This window comes from Actinia tenebrosa, unplaced genomic scaffold (assembly GCF_029948245.1).
Source record: "Actinia tenebrosa isolate PJP-AT-01 unplaced genomic scaffold, QUT_ActTen_1.0 PGA_scaffold7__59_contigs__length_16204524, whole genome shotgun sequence".
Classification (NCBI taxonomy): domain Eukaryota; kingdom Metazoa; phylum Cnidaria; class Anthozoa; order Actiniaria; family Actiniidae; genus Actinia; species Actinia tenebrosa.
Window position 1 is genome coordinate 6,176,845 of NW_028292584.1, and position 24,633 is coordinate 6,201,477.

General features: G+C 38.0%; 2 protein-coding genes across 2 annotated transcripts; one reads left to right on the plus strand and one right to left on the minus strand.

Moving 5' to 3' along the window:
• Window positions 1–1,674: 1,674 nt before the first annotated feature.
• LOC116300885 (uncharacterized) lies at window positions 1,675–3,328 on the minus strand. The gene has a single exon (XM_031709851.2). It carries the CDS (start codon window positions 3,172–3,174, stop codon window positions 2,356–2,358), a length of 819 nt encoding a protein of 272 aa, XP_031565711.2. The 5' UTR covers window positions 3,175–3,328; the 3' UTR covers window positions 1,675–2,355.
• Window positions 3,329–4,964: 1,636 nt separating this feature from the next.
• Window positions 4,965–23,940, plus strand: LOC116300884 (transforming growth factor-beta receptor-associated protein 1). Its single transcript, XM_031709850.2, has 31 exons — window positions 4,965–5,156; window positions 7,511–7,563; window positions 7,763–7,856; window positions 8,312–8,375; window positions 9,208–9,242; window positions 9,541–9,576; window positions 9,716–9,772; window positions 10,209–10,316; window positions 10,633–10,710; window positions 11,065–11,127; window positions 11,734–11,897; window positions 12,628–12,676; window positions 13,374–13,466; window positions 13,998–14,093; window positions 14,836–14,940; window positions 15,317–15,407; window positions 15,932–15,987; window positions 16,121–16,162; window positions 16,265–16,387; window positions 16,821–16,891; window positions 17,253–17,321; window positions 17,772–17,844; window positions 18,068–18,205; window positions 18,839–18,939; window positions 19,595–19,709; window positions 20,032–20,121; window positions 20,373–20,440; window positions 20,716–20,788; window positions 21,407–21,541; window positions 22,192–22,247; window positions 22,455–23,940. Exons 1-31 carry the CDS (start codon window positions 5,082–5,084, stop codon window positions 22,594–22,596), a joined length of 2,613 nt encoding a protein of 870 aa, XP_031565710.1. The 5' UTR covers window positions 4,965–5,081; the 3' UTR covers window positions 22,597–23,940.
• The last annotated feature ends 693 nt before the right edge of the window (window positions 23,941–24,633 follow it).

Genomic DNA, 24,633 nt, shown 5'->3' on the forward strand with positions numbered 1-24,633 from the left:
GCATAAGAATAAACTGGATCCACTCCTGGCATTAAAGATGAATGGTCTTGATAAGTCGTGCTGTAACTACACTATTATAATAGGCCATTTCATGGATCCCGTTACTCAACCTCAGCCTCGTCAGCATGTAATTATTCTTTAGAATTTGACTACAGTCCGCAGTAATGAAAGGAATTTACACATCAACGAACAATTGAAACACTTAAAAATTTCACAGGTTGTAGGCAATTTCTAAAGAATACATTACACGCTGACGAGGCTGAGGTTGAGCCACGGGATCTGTGAAATGGTCTATTCTTGTTTACTGCTCTTATGTATAGTATAACGTAAGGTACTGTGTGTGTATATATTTATGACAACACAATTCTCTTTGTCATAACTCAAGACAAAGCTTAATTGAAAAAACAACTGCGTTTCTTAGTAACTAACTTCTAGCTTTTTCATTGAGATGAAGTTTATCCAACCTAACCTCATCCCTATTCTTTCTAGAAGTGGTATTATATGATCATCGATGAATATCAACAAATCCCAATGACATAAGGATATACTATTTATAGGATCTTATAAACAGAACAGCAATAACAACTGATCTTTACAACAACACCTTAATCAAGTCTACTTTAATGAGATTATTTCTGATTAGTGCAGTTTCTAAAACGTATTAGGAATTCAGTAAGGCTCTGAAGTCAAAAAAAAAAAAAACACAATACATATAATACATTAGAATTGAAAATTTCAAGTAAAAAAACCACACTTTCTAGTATTTACCAGTGACATGCAAGACTATGATATAAACTGATCATCACTGCATGATTTCACAAAAGTCAATTGTTCACCAAAGAATTAGCTTGTTGTTTGTGTTTGGATGCACGCAGGCTACCAAAGAACTAATCATGACAGAAAAATTTACACCGTTGCTATTTCCGGTAAGACAAATAATAAACGTCTGTCAAAGTCAGTGGAAAAGAATGCACTACAACAACCAAGCGCTTGCTTACGTGTGACACGAAGCGAGATTTTACGTTTTTATGACAATTAACTACGAGTACGTTCGAGCATTTGCAATTCAAAATTTCTTAATTTTTCGTTCGAATAATCAAAATAAACGATTAGACTTCAGGATTCAACGAGAAAAAATGCAATGAATAAATTTAAGGAATATCTGGTCTTTTATCTTATATTTGTATTTGAGTTCGACTCTGAACTAGTTTTAAAATAAAATACATCTTGGAAACCATTCGAGTGTAAAGGTCAGAAAGGAAAGCCAATTCAGTGTTCAAATATGTATTCAATGCTGAATCATTTCCAAGCTTTTCTTAACTTAAATACAGAAAAAAACTAGTACAGAATTTCGAAATTTATAGAAGAAATCAGAACCTTTAGAAATATAAGTAAACATTTTAATACGAGTGAGGTTTGAAGTACAATAATGTACAAAATAGCCTAATAAAGGATGTATTTTTTCCTCGAGTATAATAAACTGAAAGAATTATTCTTTAAATTATTCTTAATAATGCAAAATAAAGCTAAAATATAAGGGTTTTTAGCATTGAAAGGCAAAGGAAAAAGATATTCTCGACACGTAAATAAAAAAATTTGAGAATGGGATGTCAAAGCGTAGCATTTGCTTGCCATAAGCTATGTAGAAAAAAAATTTAAACAACAGTTTGAAAATTCAGTGTAGAAATTGTCTTTATTCTTAAATCTTTGCATCTACAAGTATGCTTCCTAAATAAGTATTTCAAACGGAATATAAAAGTTATGTTCAGCAGAAAAGCTAGATCATTGTAGTTAAATTATGACTTCACTTCAATAAACGAAGCGAGAAGAAATTTTAAGTTTGTGGTGGTTTGGTCACATTTTTACATTGCAAAGACACTCCTTAATGTGATTTTACGACAGTAAGTACAAAATTAAACTCCTTGTTCGAGTTTACAGCAGTATTTAATGTACAAATTTGTGTAGGCAATAACTGACGCTGGAAGATACAGCAATAATAACAATTACAAGCGCTGAATAAAGCGGTGACCAAAACACGCATTCTTAATACGCTTTAGCAACAAATTATTTGTCATCTCACAACATCTCTCAAAGATTTTGAAACTCTTCTACTAATTTTTTATTCCAAAAATAGTGTGATAATATATTTTAGGTGATTTCTTTTGCGAGTTTTATGTCTAGGTGTTTCGCTTTATACACACCGTAAGGAAGATACTTGTGAAAACGAAACTAGTACAAATTGTTTCCAAGGTATTTCAAGAATGGCAGAGTATACAAAATATGGTTCAGTCGATGGTGCGTTCCTACCGATACATTGAGCTATTCTAGCTGTATCGTCAAAGAGCAATAATAATTTTACAATGAATTTATAACACTGACTTTGTTACTCCAGTCTTGTCCAGATTGCTTGGCAGATTTTCTCTTATTCACACTTGGTCTAGCTGACTTCATATCAAGGACAAAATCACTGTCCGAAGTCGACTTAGCCGGTTCAGCCTTCACAGGTTCAACGTGTTGAGCAACTGCAACACTAGGGGGTTCGGCTTTTGGAGGCTCTTCAGGTTTTGGAGGCTCTGATTCAACCACTGGGACTTCGGCTGGCTTGTCTTCATGTTCATCAACCACACGTTTGAGTTCTTTAACCGCTTCTGCTTCATCGGGAGTTGGACCGGAGTGTTCTTCTGGAGCACTACGTGCTGGCTCGGGAGCTGGGGGCGGTGCACTCTCTTCTACAGCAACTGGCGCACTTTCTTCGATTTTTTCTGATACAACTTCGGGTGTAGCATCACCATTAGCTAATACAGGTGCTGGTTCTGCCTCTGGTTTCACATAAACCGTTGATAAATTAACCATATCAGCCGTACAGGGTCGATTATTTTCCGCCAAATACGCCAGTGTTACTTTATCGCATACGAGTAAAGAGGTTTCATTTTGATTTTCCTTGATCTTTTTGACGACCTCGCCATGTGACATACCTTCTACGTTACAGCCATTAACTTCTATCAACTTATCTCCTTCCCTTAAACCACCTTGTTCAGCAGGACTGTCTTTATCAACGGCACTAATAGTTTGTCCTGGTTGGTTCTTGTCCCCGTGCAAGTTAAAGCCATAGCCTTGATTTCCCTTTACGAGTCGAGCAAGACGAGGGACACTTATTTGACTTGGGTCGGTCATATTCTTAGCTCCCAGCTTTGATGACAGTTATTAAATACAAGAGGTCTACGCTTCCTAGCGGCCAAATGAAGAATGTTCTCTTAAAACTTCAAAGTGACGAATAACTCGAAAACGCAAACGGGTCGACCCTCTTCCCCGTGAAATTTGATGCATCTTTCGACTCAGCATTGCCTTATAAGGTACAAATCCCGCCCACATGCGATAATGTATTCAATCAGTAATTTATTCAAGCCAATTAATACTGGGAGGTTTTTTTTTATTCCCAACAACATTTAAAGAAATATAAGACAATTCAAAGTAGACCTTCAAATTTCCGCCTATTTTGTATTAGTTTTTCGCTTAATGAAGCGATTTTTCATTGTTTTTTCCCCCCGGACTGTGGTTTAATTAATTTTGTACGTTCTGATTCATACCTGTATTTTCAGAAGTGTTTGGCTTTTGCAAATAACTTACGATCTCAACCAGATGGTACGAGAAAATTGCCAAAATTGCGAAGACTTTTTCTTTCTTTTGCAAGATTTATTTTTTATTTATTACTTCTGTGGCCTGCGCAAGTTTAGATCATGTAAGTTTATTGATTAGTCTAAATTTATGGAGAATCAGACAAAACAAAATGAGTAATCTATACTAATCTTACTTACTACTTTACCTATGCAAAAACACAGAATTTGCCATGGTCAAAAGACGTAAGAGAGGCAAAAAAATCCACCAAACCAGACCTGGGAAATAGGAATGAATAAATGGAAAGGAAAAATGGGGAAAGCGCGCGATCGTGGTCAATAATAAGACTCAAAGTAGTTTCGAAACATAAGCTTGTTTACTGTATGTTTTATTTTGTTTGACACTCAATATATCAGGCAAATATCGAATTCTTGAGAAAAATAATACTTCGCGATCTTTATGAGTTTACGAGGCCAACTTTTTTAATTTATAGTAATGACCAAGTTGATCATGATCAGATAAATATAATTGATCCATACATTAACATATGCAGACATATGTTCATAATAGGATAATGCATAGACGACGTGCTCTTGCATAGCGATTTACCCTTTCAACTTCTCTGCTGACGTCGATAAAGCCAAGTGGGCGATTGAAATGACAAAAGCTGTTAGCTGTCTTTTTGAGCAAAGGCAATTGAAGCATGTCCTACAGTAATTCGGAAACCCTGGGGAATCAATTTTTTGACTGATGTCCGACAGTTTTTCGGAAGCCCCGGGGAATCAATTTTTTGAAGTGAACTTTAAGTGCACGAAAAATTGGTAAAAATATATGCGAGAATCGAATGAATACGCGAAAGGATAACGTGCAGGAATGAATCAATAAACTAGCTTTATAGCGAGGAGATCGAAATTTAAAGTGGATGTATGAAGGGGAGCTTTAAAAGCCAAGGAAAAAGTGCAGGGTTCACTCAGGGAAGGAAACAAGATTGCCCCCTCTCCCTCCCCCAACCTCAGCCCCCCCTCCCCCCGGCCTTCGCGAGGGCCAGGGAGATTTAATTTAAACGCTCCGACTACTCTTAAATCTAGCCAGGAAATTTTAAAGATTATCAAGAGGTCGGTCAACGGATAGAGTGACTCACAGTCAATCAGAGATCATTCAGCAGTCACGATATTGGCAGTGCAGACTGCGCCAAATATCATGTTTTGAATAAAAGCAACTCACAATATCACTCACAATATTCAACTCACAATAGCACTCAGTCTTTTGTCATTTAAACATAAAGAATTCAAATAAATGTTTTAAATATTTGATGTTCAGGTTGGCTCCCCAAGTGCGATGTGCGGACCTCCTGTGGATTTTGTAGGCGCATGTCTTATGATGGAAGATAGGACTGTGATGTTTGTGGACAAGATGGCGGACGTTCTTGGTTTGAATCTGACAGAGAGAAGAACTAAGCGATCAACATGAGCTTTAAGGCTTTTGATCTCATTCCTGTGCTAGAGAAGATAGCTACGTCTTCTTCTGACAAGCCGAAAACGGTAAAACAATCAAAATAGTGATAGTAATAAAATCGAGCTAAATCTTTGAAATATTTAATATAATAAATTGAAAGCTCAGCTTACAGCTGTAAGCTTAGGTGTTTAAAATTAAAGCGTAGCTTTAAGAAGGCTAGCTTGGCTCTGATTTAGCTTTAATATACATTAGTATAATTTCTCAATTTGGCCCTTTTTATATTTTGTGTATATATTTATACATTACAAATAATATGCAGTACCTAGCTATATAGCCTAATATTACCTATATATTTTATGCTTTAAAAGTTTATTTAGTTAAATTTGGTCTGATCGTGATGAAATAATAGGGTATACTTAGGGTATAGCAAATCATATGCACATTAAGCAATAGAAAACTTTTTCCGTGTTTACATAGCCTGATAGCAACACGATGGGAGGTTGGGAGAATTCTCGACAGTTATGCAAACCCGAGACGTAGTCGAGGGTTTGCATGACTGTCGAGAATTCTCCCAACCCCCCGAGTGTTGCTATCAGGCTATGTAAACACAGGGGAAAAAGTTTTCTATTGCTTTTATAAAATAAATAATAAGGAAAAGCATTACCACTTGCAAGAAAATAAATCTTTATTTGAATTTGATTCTTATATCAAAATACAAATTCTCCATACATCACGAACTTCGATCGTTAACCTGTCGAATTTCGTGTAATAAACGCCAAGGAGGCAAATGTGAAGCGAGAAAGAATCGCTAGCTATTTTAAACATTTATCATTCTAAAACTTTAAAACAAATACAAAGAAATGTCCAAAGATTGAATAGAAATCTTAATAAAAGATTTCAGAATTAATTATCTTTACAAAAGTGATCAAAAGTGGATAACAAGTGTCACTGTGACTGGAATTCTCGGTTGAAAGAAACGTGGTTTTGCTCAATTTGACAGCGAGAAAACATGGCAGCGAAGTTGATTGTTTCGTCTTGCCTCGAGAAGATATTTTGTGGAGCTGAAGAGCTATCGCTGGAAAAAGTTTGAAGCTGCTGACTGTTTCCTTGAAACACTTGTATTCTTTATCGGGCGGTGCATTTAAATCATGAGAAGGACGAAGGACGTGTGTTGTAGCTCCTTAGGGAATTCTCTTTGCGGTGACCAACGAGAGATTGTCATGATATTACGATCAGAAAGACCTGCATGAGACCATAGGGTTATGCCTGTGGCCCTGACACAAGTCAAAATTTGGAACTTCGTCTTCAAAATACATTTTTGGGGGCGTTTTTTTCCTCAAAAGAAACTGTAAATTTTTAATTTTTGAACTTGTACCGGGAAAACACGAAAGTTGTGACGTCACAACTGTGTTTACATATCCTCATGCAAACATGGCTATCAACCAATCACAGCGTGCGTACTATTTAATTTATTTTATAATACTTAATGACCATGACTTCTATCGTTGTATGCGTCGTTCTACAAAGAGTTCCAACAACTGCATATCATTTGTGGGGTATTCTATAATTGCTCCAAAGTATATATACCCCTAATTCCCATGTAATGCATCAGTCAATGTAAATCCTGGCCCCGAACCAAGGAAGTGGTGGGCAGGGACCGTGGAGCATATTTTGTATTGGGGGGGGGGCTATTGACCACTAAAGGTGGGATCAACTAGTGGGGTCCAGGGGCATGCCCCCCCTGGAAATTTTGAAATCACAGCTCTCAGAAATGCGATTTCAATCATTTTAAATGACATTGGAAACATATTTTTTCGCACTCAATTCATGGAAATATTGCACAAAATTCAAAATGGCAAAATTATTGGGGGGGCTATAGCCCCCCAGCCCCCCTTGTTCCGCGGCCCCTTGTGGGGACTTGGGTATTTGAGTTGTTCAAAGTGTGTTAATGCCCTGATTCCTGGGATATTGTTGACAGGCAAATTGTCCCTATTTTCCCTGCTACCAGGGAGTAAAGCTGAGTCATTTGCATTACATTGTCATTAAAGGTTTTATTAAATGCTGAGACAATTCAATTTGGTCTCAGTCCCCCTTAAATGTCAAATCCAGACTCACTGGTTGGACTACCGAGGAAGAAAATCTTGCCAATACCTTGATTACTAATACAGTTTCCATCATCAAATATTGTTGTTTTTCTAAATTCCTTGCACTTCCTGGGTTGAAGGAGGGGGATTTATGTTGACTGGTGCATGAATATCATAGGTGTGAAAATGATGGCAGTGACTCATTTTAATGGGGGCTTATTCTTTTTCAGTGCCTTTGGACTGAGGACTTATTAGAAGGGGGCAGGGGAAGGGGGCTTATTAAAGGCTAGGGGCCTCCATTCTTGGAGTAAAGAAGAGCCAGCTAATTAGATCTGAATTGATTTCTTTTTTTTTAGATTGAATGCCTGGATTGTGCTGCACAGAATTTATTCATTGGTACAGCAGACTGGTAGGTTTGGTAACATTTTTTAGCAAGAAGTTAATTGGGTTCTGCAGTCTACAAGCTGATACAATTATGCTGCCAAAAGTATAACCCTAGGGGCTTCAATGATGTGCGAGACTGGGTATCATATTGCATCCATTAGTTTCCTAGCTTCTTATTCTCTATTTGAATGTAGACCATATTCATTGTTATGCTCCCTCCACAGTTATGTGTTCCATTATGTGTTTGATGACACTGTGTCGCCTCTTGGAAGAACTACTTTCCAATGCAGCCTTCTGACTCATAAGCATATTGGCATGGTAAGATGTTGGTAATGTAGCAAACAAGAAAGCTTTCAGAAAACCAATACTTCATTTGCATGTCATCAACCTCATCATCATCATGATGGTATTAGGGACCATGTAGTTAGCTTAACTCTTCAAGTTTTATCGATTCCCTCCCCCAGAGGTGAGTGCACTACATGCAAACATTTTGGCATGTTACATCGTCTTGGCCATGTTGTTGGTATTTAACAAAAGACTTCCCATTAGCCTTCTTTATTAATACTACCAAAATAATCAATACAACTTTTTGTCCTGTTTCGAGATCTCTTGGAAATTATTGCGAAAAATAAATTTCATAGTGCGCCTTTTTTTTCCTTCCCCCTCTCTGACTCTTCCAAATTTATTAAATTCCATGCACACATTCACCAACTGCAGGACATTCCTTTAGTCTTCTAGTTAGATTTTGATGCGTCTTTTTGAATTACCAACAGAAAAAGCCTATCCAACAAGTAGTAACAGCACCAACCATTAATAGACTGCTGGTTCTTTGTGATGGTATGTAAAAATATTATGTACTTATTGACTGAGTGGGAGGGCTGTACGGCAAAATATTTGGCTCGAGGTGATGCTGTACGGACCGAGCGCTGCTCGGTGCGTACAAATGACCGAGAGCCAAATATTTTCCCCTATAGCCCAACCTAACTCAGTCAATAAGCATTTTATCATATGACCCTCATGAAAAGAAAAATGATAAAATAAAAGAAGGAAAATACGGTTGCGGGTTTCAAGCAGGGCCGTACAGATCCGTACAGCCCTGCTCGCTCAAAGCCATACGGCCCTGCTCATGCCATTTTCCCAAAGGTTTTTGTAAGAGCGCGCGCCCGGGCAGATATGGGTCATATGATATATAGATATTACTGTTGTTATGAGTTGTTCAAAAGTTTGTTGGCATTAATGGTGCTAGGATTGTTAATTCTCTGTTTTTTATTATTGCAGCCTGCGTAATGGCCCAAAAGGGGTGAGGGTTGGGTGAAGGCTGCAGCTGTCTCCCTCTCTTCACCACACCCCCACCTCCCATGACTCTTGTCTTCCATTACGCAGGCTACATTATTGTGTCTTGATATGACTACTTCCAGAATCCTTTTTGTAGTTCCTTACATTGGGCTAATTAATGCCATTACCTTGGGACTCAAAAAGAAGTTAAATGAATCCCCTAAAACAATTACGACTTTGGACAACAAACCCTATCACCAAGAAAAAAAGAAATATCATTATGAGACCACTCATTTGATTGATGTCCCACTTAAAAGCTCTATACAGTGTAGGAGTTGGGAGAGATGGATATTTTTATCTGCGATCATGTACTATTTTTGTTTTTCATTTATAGGCATCATTCTTATGTTCAGCATGTTTGAACTTGAGGTAAATACTTTCTTCCTATAAAATTTTACAATTATATACATTGTATATATTGGTTGACTTCTATCTTCACTGATTTGATTGTTTACAAGGGGTGAAAATGAAAACGGCCTAAGTGACTTTTTGGGGTATTTTTCAACAATAGCCTAAACCAAACAAAAATACCAGCAAACAGCCTCTTTTAGTCTAAATATGAATGTTTAGTATTTATTTTTCGTGATTTTGATTGGAAAAGTAGAAAAACGCTCCTTAGTTATGCATTGGCTTTGCTTGACAAACGTTCATTTGTATTTTATGATAGATCATTGTATCAGGCTTTAAAGACAAATTAAAAGGGGTAAGTTTCCTTTTTTCTCTTCTGCAACCATATACTAGGTGTAGTCTCTTTTCCTGCAGGTCAATGAGCTGAAACTTGTCTTAAATCATAAAAATTTTCACTATGTTAAATTCTGGTTTTTTTTTCTCTTCGTTTTTAGGTGAATTTTATTGCCAAAAATGAAAATCCTAATAATTTTGATCCGTTTGCTGTTGAGGTAATTCTCTTCCTGATTATTTTTTTCTTTTCTTGCTCAATTGTTTCTTTAATCATACATTGATCCCGGGATCCCTGGGGATGACTCCGGGTTAAAAGTATGTATCTGGTATGCTTGTTGTATCTCTTAAGGGTAAAAATCAGCAATTTGGTATCTTTTAGGGTGTTAAAATTGAAATTTAGAATTTCGGCATTTCTTGCTATCTTTTAGGGTATCTCTTAGGGCCAAAAAAAATGTCCAACCACGCCTTTTTTAAAGGAATTCCGGTATCTTTTAGGGGTATTTTAGAAAACTTCTGACGAGTACCCAATACTTTTAACCTGGAGTCCCCCCTGGTACATCGGGACATTTATGGCTCTCAATTGCCCCTCAATACACCATAGCAATGTCGTATTATTTGAGATTCTGCATATTGACTTGTTAATGTTTTTTCTAGATCTGTATTTCTATTGCCAGAAAGAAGTCCATTCAAATTGTCTCTGTAACAGAAAACAAAATAATACCGCTCAAGGAAATTACACTAGCCGAACCACCATTCTTCATGGTGAGCAACAACATTACTTGTTTATTAACATTGAAAGTAGGGAATGTGCTATTACCTCCTAGACCATGACAGCAAAAGGTCTAATCTTTTTAGTATAAATTAATGTTCAAATGAATGGATATGGACAATTTTGAAATTAAAGATGTGAGTTATGTTTCGTCAAGCAAATTTTGGAGTCTGGAGTCTCCCATTCAATCGATGCTCTAAAGTTTAATCATATGAATCAATTTAAATCAGGCAGAAAAGCACAAATAAAAACAAGGGTTTTTTTGTAGCCTGGATGTTGCGCATTAATACCAGTTTTATTGCTTTTCAGGCTGCTGATGCAGGTGCAATATGTGTTGCTTTGTCCAATCAGTATCGATATTGCATGGTGAATGCATTGAATGCAAAGGTATAGTTATAAGTTAAAGGTTAAAGTATAGTGACACGCAGGGGCAGATCTAGGAATTTGACATGAGTGGGAAAGGGGGGGGGGGAGACAAATCTCACCTCTGCCTATACAAAATACCAGAGAAAGACCAGGGCATGCTCCCAAGGAAATTGTTAAGATACGGTGCTTCCAGGAATATTTATTACCATGGAAACGCAAAAGTATGTCCTCATTTAATTATTAAAAATGTATTTTGATGTACATGTGGGTTTAACGTACAAAAGCCTATGCATAGAAGTATGAAAATAAATCATTATTTTTTGAATAAATAATTATTGCTTATACATATTTTACAAATTATTGTTATATCGTAAGGTACAAGAGCTTTTCCATTATGAAGCAGAGAGGACCAAGGGGCTGATCATGAGAATAAGAACTGTGAGTACAACATTGTCGTAAAATGTTATCATTTTTGCATGATATAAAAAAATAAATTGTTTTTAAAAAATCACTTTAGTTAAGTGTCTAGTCATTCTAATGCTTTCGCACTAATTGGGGACACTTTTCACTCAAAGGCACTACCACTACATTTAATATTTTATATTTTATGCACACAATGAAAAAAATCACAAAAAATCACATATTGATTTTTATTGAGGGAGTAAACCAGAGAACCCAGAGAAAACCCTCGTAGCATAGGAGAGAACAACACATCAAACAAACTCAATTCACATGTGGTGACCGCAGGGCTTGAACCAGCAACTGGAATACGCTACATTACATCACTACCTTCTTCAAGTTGAGCATTGCATGTATAGGAAACGTGTAACACTATAACCATGTTTACATGCGTTGATTCTTTGCAGTAAATTGTATTAAGATTTTGTAAAATTCAATGAGCTGTGAGTCGTGTTATATGTATATAACATATATTGAAAAGGAATTCACTATTCTTCTGGAAAAGAAATCTCTTTATTTGCCATGCAGTAATGCCAGGAACCCTGGATTGTAATGGCGGTACCATATATACTCTTGTTTTTCCAGGAAGAGTTTCTTCTGAATGGACCGACAGATCTGATGGGAATGTTTGTGACATCTGAAGGGACGTCACAAAGAGCTCCTTTAACCTGGTCATTTAGTGTTGAAGCATTAGGTTACTCATTCCCATATGTAGTAGCACTTGGAACCAATATTATAGCCATTTACAGGTACAACTAGAGGCTTTACGCAGGAGGCACAACAATAGCTTTGCAGCATCACGTGATGTCAGCCATGACAGGATGAACAACAATAGTCTTTTCCCCCCCAGGGAGACTGAATTCTTTCTCGTGTAAATCAAACAGGATGCACGCCAATAGTCTTTTCCCCCCAGGGTGACTGAATTCTTTCTCGTGTAAATCAGACAGGACACACGACAATAGTCTCCCCCCCAGAGAAACTGAATTCTCTCTCGTGTAACTCAGACAGGATGCACAACAATAGTCTTTTCCCCCCAGGGAGACTGAATTCTTTCTCGTGTAAAACAGAGTTGACCAGATTCAATTTTTCCTGCCTCCTGTCATGGCTGACATCACATGTTGAAGCAAAGCCTCTATTGACTTTCCTGTTATATATTCCTAAGTTATCCCTTTATTTACTTCCATGTCCAGGTGTGTAATTGTAGGGTGTTGATGGATGGGAGCACATTAGATCTATTCTAACCTTATTCTGCCATAGGTCAATCCATGGTGAAAGGTTTCACCATTTTTTACAGCAAAACCTAATTGTTTTGATGCAAGCAGGATAGGAATGAATGATCTGCTTCCAATGAGTCTGATTTTTCAACAACAGCAAAAAAAATAGATTTAACTGGCAGCTCCTGATATTCCTTGCCTTTCAACAAACATTTGTTCTAATTTATGCTATGTATGATAATATTATTTTATTGATTTTGAACAGTATTGTTAGTCAAGACAACAAAGCTCAGAGACAAACTGTCACATTCAAGGTAATGATCGATGGGTATACATGCAGGAATACAGAATTCTGTTGAAACAGTTTTTTCTTATCTTCCAATGTAACACACCTAGAATAGGGAGCTTGGTATACTGTGGTCTAGCTTGAGTACGAACATCTTTTGTTTGAACATCATATATACCTTGTTGTTTATACTGAAGCTAGACCACATGGCATATAATTTCTGTTTATTAAAGTGTGAAAGTTACTAGATATTCTGGCCATCTTGGTATTATCAACCCATTTTGAGTTCCTAAACATAGTGCATTAATGGTCTAGCTTGATTGATAACATCTTATGTTCACAATGCTGGTGTTGTTTGTAGCCAAACTAAATCATAAGTTACATGTAGATCTGTTCTTACACAGCTCAGAAAAGGGCTATTGAAGAAGCTGGTTAGAAGTTTCTACTATAAACTTAATGTCTGGTCGTGAGGGAATTGATTTTGTTTTCTTGAGAGTCTCGATGCTTCACAAGGCAAAATATCACGCCACCAGTGTCTTTCACGTTCTGATCATGTGCACGTGTTTATTTTCACGATTATTGTCATGTGCAACTTTTTTCCCAGTGAGATACATTTAGATTTAGCTAGTGTCACGTGGTCGTCTTTCAACCAATTTCATAGCTATCTAACAATACTTGATGTTTTAGACAACTACTGATTTATTTTAAACTTGTTGTGCTCTTAGGGTGGAAAATTACTTCTTAATTATGAAAACAAAGTTTTTGTTTGTTCCAACAAAGAACTGTACTGTTTGGTACAATTACCTTACAAGAAACAGGTAAAGTTTTGTATAGATATATTAATGATAAAATAATATAGAGATGATATGTTCGCAAACACATCTTCACCATGTGTCATTCCCTAGAGAATAAGATTCTTTGTTTGAATGGTATCCATATTCATGTGCCTTCTTCTGCATAACTATCAAACAAAGAAATGATACTCAAGGGAATGACACATGGTCTGAGATGTGAAAATATTACACCCAAGTTAAAAAGGACTATTTGATCATGAAATGAGGGCCACATGTTCGTTTGCCATTGAATTAAATACTATTCACCATTTTCCATACATTGGTTCACTAGTCAAACACAAAGCGCTCAAGTGAGGCTCCAAGGTACTTTCAAAGGATTATTCAAATTTGAACCTTACAACCTCGACTGAATGCTTTGTGTTTGACCAGTGAACCGATGTATGGAAAATGGTGAATGACAAGGATGATAAATTAACTACAATAGATGAAAAAGGAAGAAATAATAGAAACATTAAAAAGCTGTGGGATTAACTTATCTCTAAATTTCTGTTTCAGATTGAAATGCTTCTAGCAGAAAAGAAAGTCAATGAGGCTCTTCATCTTGCTCATATTGCCATGGAAACTGAAACAGGCAGTGAAAGAGACAGTAATGTATGTAGCCCGGTCAACCAAACAGTATTATTTTTGTTAACAGTAATTTATATTTGAGTTACTGTTGTGGGACACTCGAACAATGAACACTTTGGGGTTTTTATTTCCTGAACTTCTACGTTTCAAACCCTTTAAATGAAAAATTGAGTTCAAATACTTGTACACTGAGTTTTTTCATCTTTTCACTGTGTAAGATTTACCCATTTGTCATTACTGTTTCATTAGAAACACCGACGCAGTTCACACTAGGTTTTAGCTTTTTACTCTTCTGTACACTGAGTGATCAAAATAAATCCAATACCAATCGATTGGCTCAGGGGATAATTTACAGTATGCATTTTTAAAAAGTGACAAAAAACTCGCAGAGTTCACAGTACGAGTGTCCTCACTGTAAATGAGAAAATAAAAATTTTTAGTTAACAGATCAAAAGCAGTTTTCCGCGCTTGATACTCTGATCGAAACACACGGGATGTTGAGAGAACACGAGAGGAGCGTAGGAAACCACGACGCATAGCGGAAAACTGTTTTTTGATCTGTTTTATAAAATAACGAACACGCCAAAAAACAAAAAAAACCCAGCGTATTATTCTGATGTATTTGTAAAGGATGATGCAAGCGTGTATTGATACCCTCATCAAACATGGTTTCTGACCAATGGTAGCGCGCGTACTAACCCCAACTAATGACTTTTTAAACATTGTTTGAGATTTAATTAACATGATTTACAACACTCTTTTGCAGCTTCTTAGCCAGGTGCAACAACAAGCAGGGTTTATTTATTTCTCAGAGGGATGTTTCCGAGATGCTGGAGAGCTGATGATCGATGGAGGGCTGGACCCTAGAGAGGTGAGTTTGAGATTAAGGCCCCGTCCACACGTATCCGGAAATTTTTGTATCCGCAATTTTTTTTTTTTTTTTTTTGCGGATACGCGTTGCGTCCACACGTGTCCTCAAATTTTTGTATCCGTATCCTCAAATTTTACGAAAACGGATACGTGTGGAAGGTGAAAACGATTCGAATACGCTGCGTGTGGACGCAAACATTTTCGTATCTGCAAAAAATATTTTGCGGATACAAAAATTTCCGGATACGTGTGGACGGGGCCTAATTGCTGCCCGTTCCTTTCTGCATTTAGCACAGGCAACCCAAAAAGTAAAGTGGAAAAGAATTTGGAAATTTTTTCAGATTTATGATACATTTTTTCCTTGCATTTTCTTTCAGTTGATAGTACTTTTTCCTTCATTACTTATATCATCCTGGACATTCCTTCCATCCAGAGATCTGCATAATATCAAAGATGTCAATGGTTTGAGTAAGTTTTTCCTAGTAATAATTCTGTGTTTGCATCCAGGAAGAAACCCAACAAACTCTCTTTTCACCTCTGGGTTCTCAGGCTTGATTCCTGGACCGGGCATCACATCGAGCAGAATTTGTATCAAGAAAGAGACTACAAACTTTGCTCACTTGTGGTGCTGGGTCCCTGTGGCGGATTTAGGGGGGGGGGGGGTTTATTGGGTGCAAATGAACCCCCCTACCGGCTGGTACCTTGGATTTTTTATATTTTTTTAAATAAATAAATGGTACTAGATAGATATGGATAGGTTATCCTTATCAGGAGCGCCCCTAGGCCAGTGATGTGCCTCATGGGAAAAATGATAATGCAAGAGAACGTTATTGTTGTGCCGAGATTTGCAAAAAGTCCTGGATCCGCCACTGGGTCCAGGAATCAAACCTGAGACCTCAGAGGTGAGAGGTAAGTGCTTGACTCTCTTGATTCCTGGGATTACATTGAAGTATAGTGCTTTTGTGAGTCAGTTTTTTATTCATTTTTTTCAGTGAAAGGAAGCAAGACATTCATGGCAGAAGCCAAGAATTTTCTTCTGTCATTTTTAGTAAGTCTGGTTTCTCAGAACAGATATCATTTTTAACCTGATCTTGCTGAGTCAGTGGAATCAATCAAGCTCCTTACTACAATATGCAATCAAAAATACATTAATAAATTCTGTAATTATTATATATTTATAGGAAGATTCACGGCGGAGGCAAATCTATGTGGAATGTAAAGTGGTGAGTTTAAACTTAACTTCATTCAGAGAAAATTGAAAACAAACAAGAAATTAGTTAATCTAGTTTGTGTTTTTCTTTCTTTCTTTTTTTCTTTCTATATAGGAGGTAGATACTGCCTTGTTAAAACTGTATGCAGAAATAAACTCTCCAAAGCTACTTGAGCTGGTCACGACAGAAAACTATTGTGCCGTAGAAGATACAGAACCATGTTTGATGAAATACAAGGTATCACACAGAAGAAATAAAAAACGCACGCGTTCTGTGTGCAGTTATAAAGCACGTTGGCAGAACACGAGAGAAGTGTTAGGAGAAGCACGACGCGTAGCGGAGTGCATCTCGACACTTCTCAAGTATTCTGTCAATCCCCAAGTGCTTTATAACTCCACACAGCACAGCAAGCAAGTTTTTTATGTCTTTTATAAAATACAAATTACATGAATGACGAAACTGAATGTGCGCGTACGTGCTGTGTGCTCTCATAAAGCACACGCTCCCAACCAATCATAACGCGAGATTTAGAGCAGTTATTTCATGATGAGATATGGCGTATGATGGTTGTGGTGGTGATGATGACGATGGGAATATTGTTGTGGGTGGTGGGGATGGTGATTGCGAGGATAAAGTTGTATCATTGATGAAGGTGATGTTGTTGTTATAGCGATATCACGCCACAGCACTGTTCCATATCTACCACAACGAACCTCAAAAAGCTCTCGACTTTTGGAAAAGGTAGGAAAAACAACTCTATTTCAGTTGCAAAATCAGCTGATGATTATTCAAACGGCACGGCACGGCACGGCACGGCAAGCGAAAACAGCTACCAGTCACGCTGCGTTCGACATCACTGTCATCAAATGAAAATGCTTGTAAACTGCACCATTATGTTCACAACACAACATGTACTGTGATTTTTCACGCTGCTCAATAGTTTTTACTTTTACTGATGCTTTTGCTGTTTCCCCCAAATGCGAGATTTTCCATAGTTAAAGGGAAAAGGTTGCGGAAATTATCCTATTTGATCCAACAAGCACGCTTCTTTCTGCAAGGAAAAAGCAAATTTATTAACTAACGATAAATATTTTCTATTTAGGCTGTGTTTTGGAGAACTGGTCGATGAAACGTTTCCAGGTCTGCCTTGTGTTGCCAGTTTCTTAAGCAGGTAAGAAGGTGCACTTAAATAAAAGGTTGTACAGTGGAACCTGTTAATGCAGACACCCTTTTATTACGGGCACTTGTTTAGGTTCCAGTAATGTCACTTTACCCTTAAATAAAAGTTTGTACAACGGAACCTGTTTAATGCAGACACCCTGTTATTACGGGCACTTGTTTAGGTTCCAGTAATGTCACTTTACCCTTAAATAAAAGTTTGTACAATGGAACCTGTTTAATGCAGACACCCTGTTATTACGGGCACTTGTTTAGGTTCCAGTAATGTCCTCTTACCCTTAAATAAAAGTTTGTACAGTGGAACCTGTTTAATGCAGACGCACTGTTATTACGGGCACTTGTTTAGGTCCCAGTAATGTCCCCTTATACCCTTAGATTTATCCGCTCAAAAAGGACAATTATAGTAATAAGTCTATGAGTTTTTACCGAATTTTATCTCCAGTGTTCAGGATTATGATCTGTTGTGGAACCATGTTCCTTGGTTGTTGGAAAAGAATCAGGAAATTGCAATCAAAGTAAGGCGTTAATTGGATGTTATTTTGAACGCGCAGTGTTTATTCCATTTATCTCAGCCATTCGTCCATCCATTCTATTCCGTCACTCCATCTTTTCTATTAATTCATTCATTCCCTGACCCCATCCCCACCCATCCTCTCACCCACTCCTTCGTTTGTCTCTTTATCTATCGATATTGCAAGAATCACTGTGTAATCCCAGTCTTTCCCGCGTTTTCTACAGGTTTTCACGGAGAGACCTTCAAATGAACCACATCACGACAGCATGACACACACCCGAATCGTAGAATATCTACAACAGAAATTTCCAGTGGCCCAGATCACATACTTAGAATTTTTAATCTTTACGAAGAAAATAGACGTAAGTATTAATCCTTGAAAATAACAATTAACAATTGTGAAATCATAAAGTGCGGATTGTACACGCTGCTCCGTGACCGTGACGGCGCGCTGTTTGATCGCTTTGGTAGGATGTGAAGTTAGTCCTAGCGATGGGATGACCTACAGTGCGTACACGGTACGATTAACGTAACATTGAAATGGCTTCTCATAATAATGGTTATCGTAAGAGTGGGAAACATACGGTAATTACTTACAGCACGTACACGGTACTATTGCCGTAACATTGAAATGGCTTCCCATAATAATGGTTATCGTATGAGTGGGAAACATGCGGTAATGACTTACAGCACGTACACGGTAGGGTATGCCGTAACATTGAAATGGCTTCCCATAATAATGGTTATCGTATGAGTGGGAAACATGCGGTAATGACTTACAGTACGTACACGTTACTACATGCCGTAACATTGAAATGGCTTCCTATTGTCATTGTAATTCATCAAATCAGAACGCGTGGCCACGGCTACGGTAAGATACGGTAGGGCTACAGTACAAATACGGATTTGTCGTATCGTTTCGTACTCCAACAAAACCCCTCTTCTACATAAATTGGTAATGGAGTTTTGAAATTTCTTTTTATTTCTTTTCACAGAAAGAAAAGTTTCACACTCACTTGGCTCTTCTGTATCTGGAGCAAGTGTTCAGCGCAAGAAGAGATCCATCCTCGTCAGTAGAGACGATACAGAAGGCAAGGTAAGACAGCATGCCATCAAACACTAGGAAACTATAGCTACCGGTGATTCTACTTTAAAAATAATACTTGATTATAAAATTGAAAAAAAATCACTTTTTTATAGTGGGTTTTGGCCCACTGTCACTCACACACACTACCACTACATTCAATATTCTGTGCACACAACTCTCAACTCACATGTTGATGTTGGGATCTACCACTACATGTTCACTATTCTATGTGTACAACTCTCAACTCACATGTTGATGTTGGGATCTACCACTACATTCAATATTCTGTGCACACAACTCTCAACTCACATGTTGATGTTGGGATCTACCACTACATTCAATGTTCTATGCACACAACTCTCAACTCACATGTTGATGTTGGGATCTACCACTACATTCAATGTTCTATGCACACAACTCTCAACTCACATGTTGATGTTGGGATCTACCACTACATTCAATGTTCTATGCACACAACTCTCAACTCACATGTTGGTTATGTCAAATAAAAAATTACACAAGATGAAAATGAATTGTACAATTACTACCTTGTACACTTACTATTCAGTAGAGGGTGTACAAACTTATTCAGCGCAAAACTCTCACGACATATAATACTCTAAACTAAACTTTAAATAGACGTTTCTTTTGTTTATAAACATAGAGAGAAACTTAGGAACCTGCTGGAGATGTCTAAGCTGTATAGAGTATCTCATATTTTATCTAAAATCACCGAAGACTCCGATCTGGATGCCGAAGCTGCCATTCTGTATGGAAAGGTATATATATTTGTATTGCTTTTGTTTTTCACATTCAATAACAATAATCGTCTTTAGAGAGGGATTCATTTGTTCAAAGGTACTGAGATATAATTTGCAGTCATGGACGTTTCTCCCCGCTTTACTGGTAATTCCCTTAAGGAAGAAATGGGTGGTGAAGTGGTGGTGCATTCACCTCTCGCCCGCCAACACAGCGCGCGTTTTCTATTTCTTCACGATTGAGAAGGGAACTGATGAATTACTTAATAAGCAACTGAGGCATGGGTAAGTGTACCAATGGACTGTTAGTAAGGCTAACACGTCTTTGAATATTCTTTTGTAGATGGAGCAGCACGATAAAGCACTGAAAATCCTTGTGTACAAATTGAACGATTTCAAGGGTGCTGTCAGATACTGTAACATCAACTCAAAGGTAATCTTTATGGAAAACGAAGGTTGCGTAGCGGTAGTACGCTTGGCTTCACACCTAGGAAGTCTAGGGTTAGATTCCTGTACTCGGCAACACATGTGAGAAGAGTTTTAGGTCTCTCCCTCTTCGAGCTTTTTTCACCGGGTGGTTCACTCTCCCTCGATAAAGATGCGCAGTAAGTGTGCGCACTAACAATAGTAGCACCATCCTTAACTTGCTTTTACTTTACACTATCATTTTTATATTTTTATTAGGATCGTGACCAAAACTACCGTGCCAAGTTATTCCATGCCTTACTTCTTGTTTATCTCAAGCCTGACAAGTAAGTTTCTTTAGCGTTTGTTGAAATAAGCCAAACTCGTACCCAGAGCTCTTAATTCTTACTGCGCATGCTCCACTAATTATTTCGTCGAGCATGCGCAGTAAGAAATAAGGGCTCTAGATACGAGATTGGAAATTAGCCGTTTGGGAGTAGTGGAAATGCGTTGCATTATGGGGCTGTTTTGAGGGAGCTTCATCAGTCAATTGAATTTTCACGAAAAAGGCGCCATGTAAGTGTTAAAGCGTCCCCCAACTGTTTTGCTTTTCTATCGACAGAGACATAGAACCATTCGTCCAACCTGCTATATCACTATTAAACTCTCATATGCAAGACTTTGATACCGTAGAAGTAAGTATATGAAGACTTTATTGCGCGCTTTTCCTTTAATGTCAAAAAAATGCGACGTAGCATATTATCCGATTATCACTCACCTCTCTCCTCCGAGGTCTCGGGTTCGATTCCTTGGACTCAGCAACCCATGTGAGCAGAGTTTGTTTGGTCTCCCTCTTCCTTGATTCGAGGGTTTTAATTGGGATTTTTCTCCCTCCGCAAAAAACCAACACGCTAACTGACTTGATTCCTGACTTTTATCAGCCCAGAGGTTGTTTCGGGGTTCGAGCTGTGAGTTAGCCGTGCCCTGACTTAGATCAGCCCAGAGGTTGTTTCAGGGTTTGATCTGTGAGTTAGCCATGCCCTGACTTAGATCAGCCCAGAGGTTGTTTCAGGGTTCGATCTGTGAGTTAGGCTCGATAAAATATAAGTTTAAAAAAATATATTATGTATAGTGTATCTTAGAGTACAAACACTAAAAGTGTGCAACACTTTGCACTATTTAGTAGTAAATAGTGCTAATTAAACAATAGAAAACAATAGGATTAGCACAATTTAGCAGTATTTAGTGGTATTTATGTTACACACTTATAGTGTCTGTATTCTACTAAGTTATTGGTTACTAAATTTTTTTAGGTACTTCGTCTGATCCCAGAAGAATGGTCCATAGGTGTCCTTTCTCGTTTCCTTACCGGTTCTGTTCGTTCAAGTCTGCACAAAAGTAGAAATATAAGAATTCAATCCGAACTAGAAAAGCAAAATCATTTAAAGGTAAACTATTAATGCTTGTGCCTTTGACCCATCTGATCCTACCTTAACTAGCTTTATTTAGAGAGGGTGAAACATGACAGTCGCAACTAATAAACTTGTGGGCCTGAGACGGCACCTCCATTTTTACGTATGGTCTTCCGAGCCACGGTAAAGGTCTAACCATTTGCAGATATTTGTAGAGCAAAGGCAGTACCTTCTGCTTAGATATTTTAAGACCCTGAGAAATGGTCAGGTCTTACACTGAGGCCAGTGCTCTTCTCCCGCACAACAGGCCAGCCAACTAAACCAACTGATGCTACATACTGGAAGTGTATTGTAAAAGTGTCAGAAAAACAGCCTCTTTGGAGTGAAACTCCCGTTTTTATTTATTTTTTAACCCTATAGAGGTTTTGCTCCATCATGTGCCCACGCCCATAATCCAGCTTGGGCTGCCTGTGGTTAGATGGCTGAACAATAAAATTCCTTTGCTCTTGGGAATTGAATTCTATCTCATGCAAAACGATTGTATTGTTCCAGCCATCTAACATGGCTGCCGTCACGTGATGGTGCAAAACCTCTAAAATCTGTTACGCAAGAATTTAAATGAACTCAAACTGATTCGAATATTGATTATTTTCTTTCTTTTATTTCTTTCTCTCTTTCTTCTTTAGGTTAAAGTTGCAAGCGTTGTAAGTCAGAAAGGAACTTTTTCTATAAACGAAGAAAGGTTTGTTACGAGCTATTGCAGTTTTCTTGTTGAGATGCGCAAGATGCACAATATGAAATAGGCTGTAAACAAAAGTTACCAGTCTCTTTCCGCTACTCGGTTCGTCTTCCCCGCGCGCATCGATAAAAGTGGGTCCAGCTCTGCACTATGGTTACGCAATAAACCTGTTTCTTGGTTTTATTGACATTGTCTTTTTTTTTTTGTAAGGTTATGTCAAGCATGTCGTCGTCCCTTCAACGATCCTGCCGTCGCTCGATACCCAAATGGAGTCTTAACACACGTACACTGCGCGCGCAACAAGAATGTGTGCCCCCTTACTGGACGCGTCTTCTCGGCAACAGAACAATAGCTTGAAATATCCATGCACCGACTCGGACATTTAGTACCCTGGGTTCTAAGAGGCTCTCTCGCTCCAGTGCTTCCCGATCGTGGGTTCTTTAGCGTTAACAAAACCTATTAAGACATTAGAGACCTTTATCATCAGGTTTACCGCTGACCGCTAGGGATCAGTCCCACGCCAGCAATCACTCAGCATCAATGATATTCAATATGGCCACTCTTCCAGCAACAACTTCGTGATGACACCTTGCTAAATATCGAATATTTGACTGAAAACGCCTGACGTCGGACTGCAGTTTGAGGTTTGCGGTACCTAGCAAGAACGTCATGCTAAAGGTCTCTATAGTCAACCATTCACCGTTGCAGCAGTTTTCTCAGTGGAATTTAAATCTTGTCCCACAAACAAATAAAAATTCCTGCCCTGTTTTCTATAAGGATTACATGGACTTTTGTCTAGTGTTTTCATATATAGACAACAATAATTTGTAACAAATTTCCTGCGCGACCAGATTTTTAGATTCTGAGATACTTTAGCCATACGTTTTAGCTGATTGACATAGTAATGGTAACTAAGGGGAGTTGGATTCGTTAATTGGTTCAAGACATTTAGGAATCTCATTTCTTTGTAAATAGAGTAATTCGTGTAAAGATTTTTGTCCGAACATCAGTATTTTACTGACGAAAGCAAGACATGACGAAATTTTGACGGGGAATGAGAGGACATGCCTGGGGATATCCAATGCGTGTCCACTCATTTTCCACTCATTTGTCATGTTATCGCACTGCGAAGAAACTATAGTTCGCAACTGAAATCATTATATATTCTTGGAGTGCGCCCACGACTCAAAATCCCTCCAACAGCCGCCATGTTAGTTGATTTAACAAGAGAAGCTAATGAGGAATGCTTTAGCCTGCCAAGCAGGCGTTCTTGTGGGTTTGGGCCCTTGCTCGAAACAGGAACCCCAAAACCCCGATTCTTCCTCAAACCCATCAAAAGAACGTCTGCTCTGCAGGCTAGGAATACTTCGTTATCGTCAACCAATATGGCGGCTATGACGTAACATGCACCCCAAGAATAGTTTATACCTTGTTTCCTATGATTGGAATGGTTACGCATTCTATCAGTCCTGCTAAAAAAGTTGAATTTTTGTTAAACTGAAAAATTCCTTCTTTTAACTACGAGTACATATTACATAGATGATCATAATTATAAAAATATAATGCAAGTCGAACGCTGTGCGTTGGTGATCGGGTATATAAAGATCAGTTGTTTAACAATGCTATGTAGACTGTTATATTTTAACAAGGAATTAGAATTTTTAATATGAAATTCAATAAAATATGATGTAATACATCTTGGCATTGATTACATGAATGTATTTATGAATTATGCAGTTATTTTGGAAGCCTTCTAGTATGCGTGTACGTGTATCTATGCCTTGCATTCCCGGCCCCTTGGGTTCTTAGAGGTCACGGTAGATTTACTCTAGTTGCAGTGATGTACCTTTCTCCGCTCTCCGACTGATTCATGGGAAGCACGGGTGGTGCGTCGCACGATGTATGTATGTGAGCATTTATTCTCTCCTGTGCTCCAAGGGTTTTTCTCCAGGTAATCCGATTTTCCTCTCTCCTCAGAAATCAACTTCTAAATTCTCAATAAGGCCAGTAACTTATATCACCTATTCGATTTATTCTGACATACTACTCTTCCCAGTAGACCGAGGTAGTTGTGATTTTTTAATCGCCTTCGCAGCGTCTGTTATGTTATCCGCAAGTACATTTCAAATCGACCACGTGATGCCAATGTTGTACCACGGGGACAATTTTTTTACACCACGTGATCAAAATTCAGTCAAGTTTTAATCACGTGGTGTAAAAAACTTGTCCTCTTGGTACAACATTGGCATCACGTGGTCGATTTGAAATGTACTTGCGGATAACATAACAGACGCTACGAAGGCGATTAAAAAATCACAACTACCTCGGTCTACTGGGAAGAGTAGTAAGGTAAAATAGCATATACAATGATTGATAAGGCCCAAGCCAG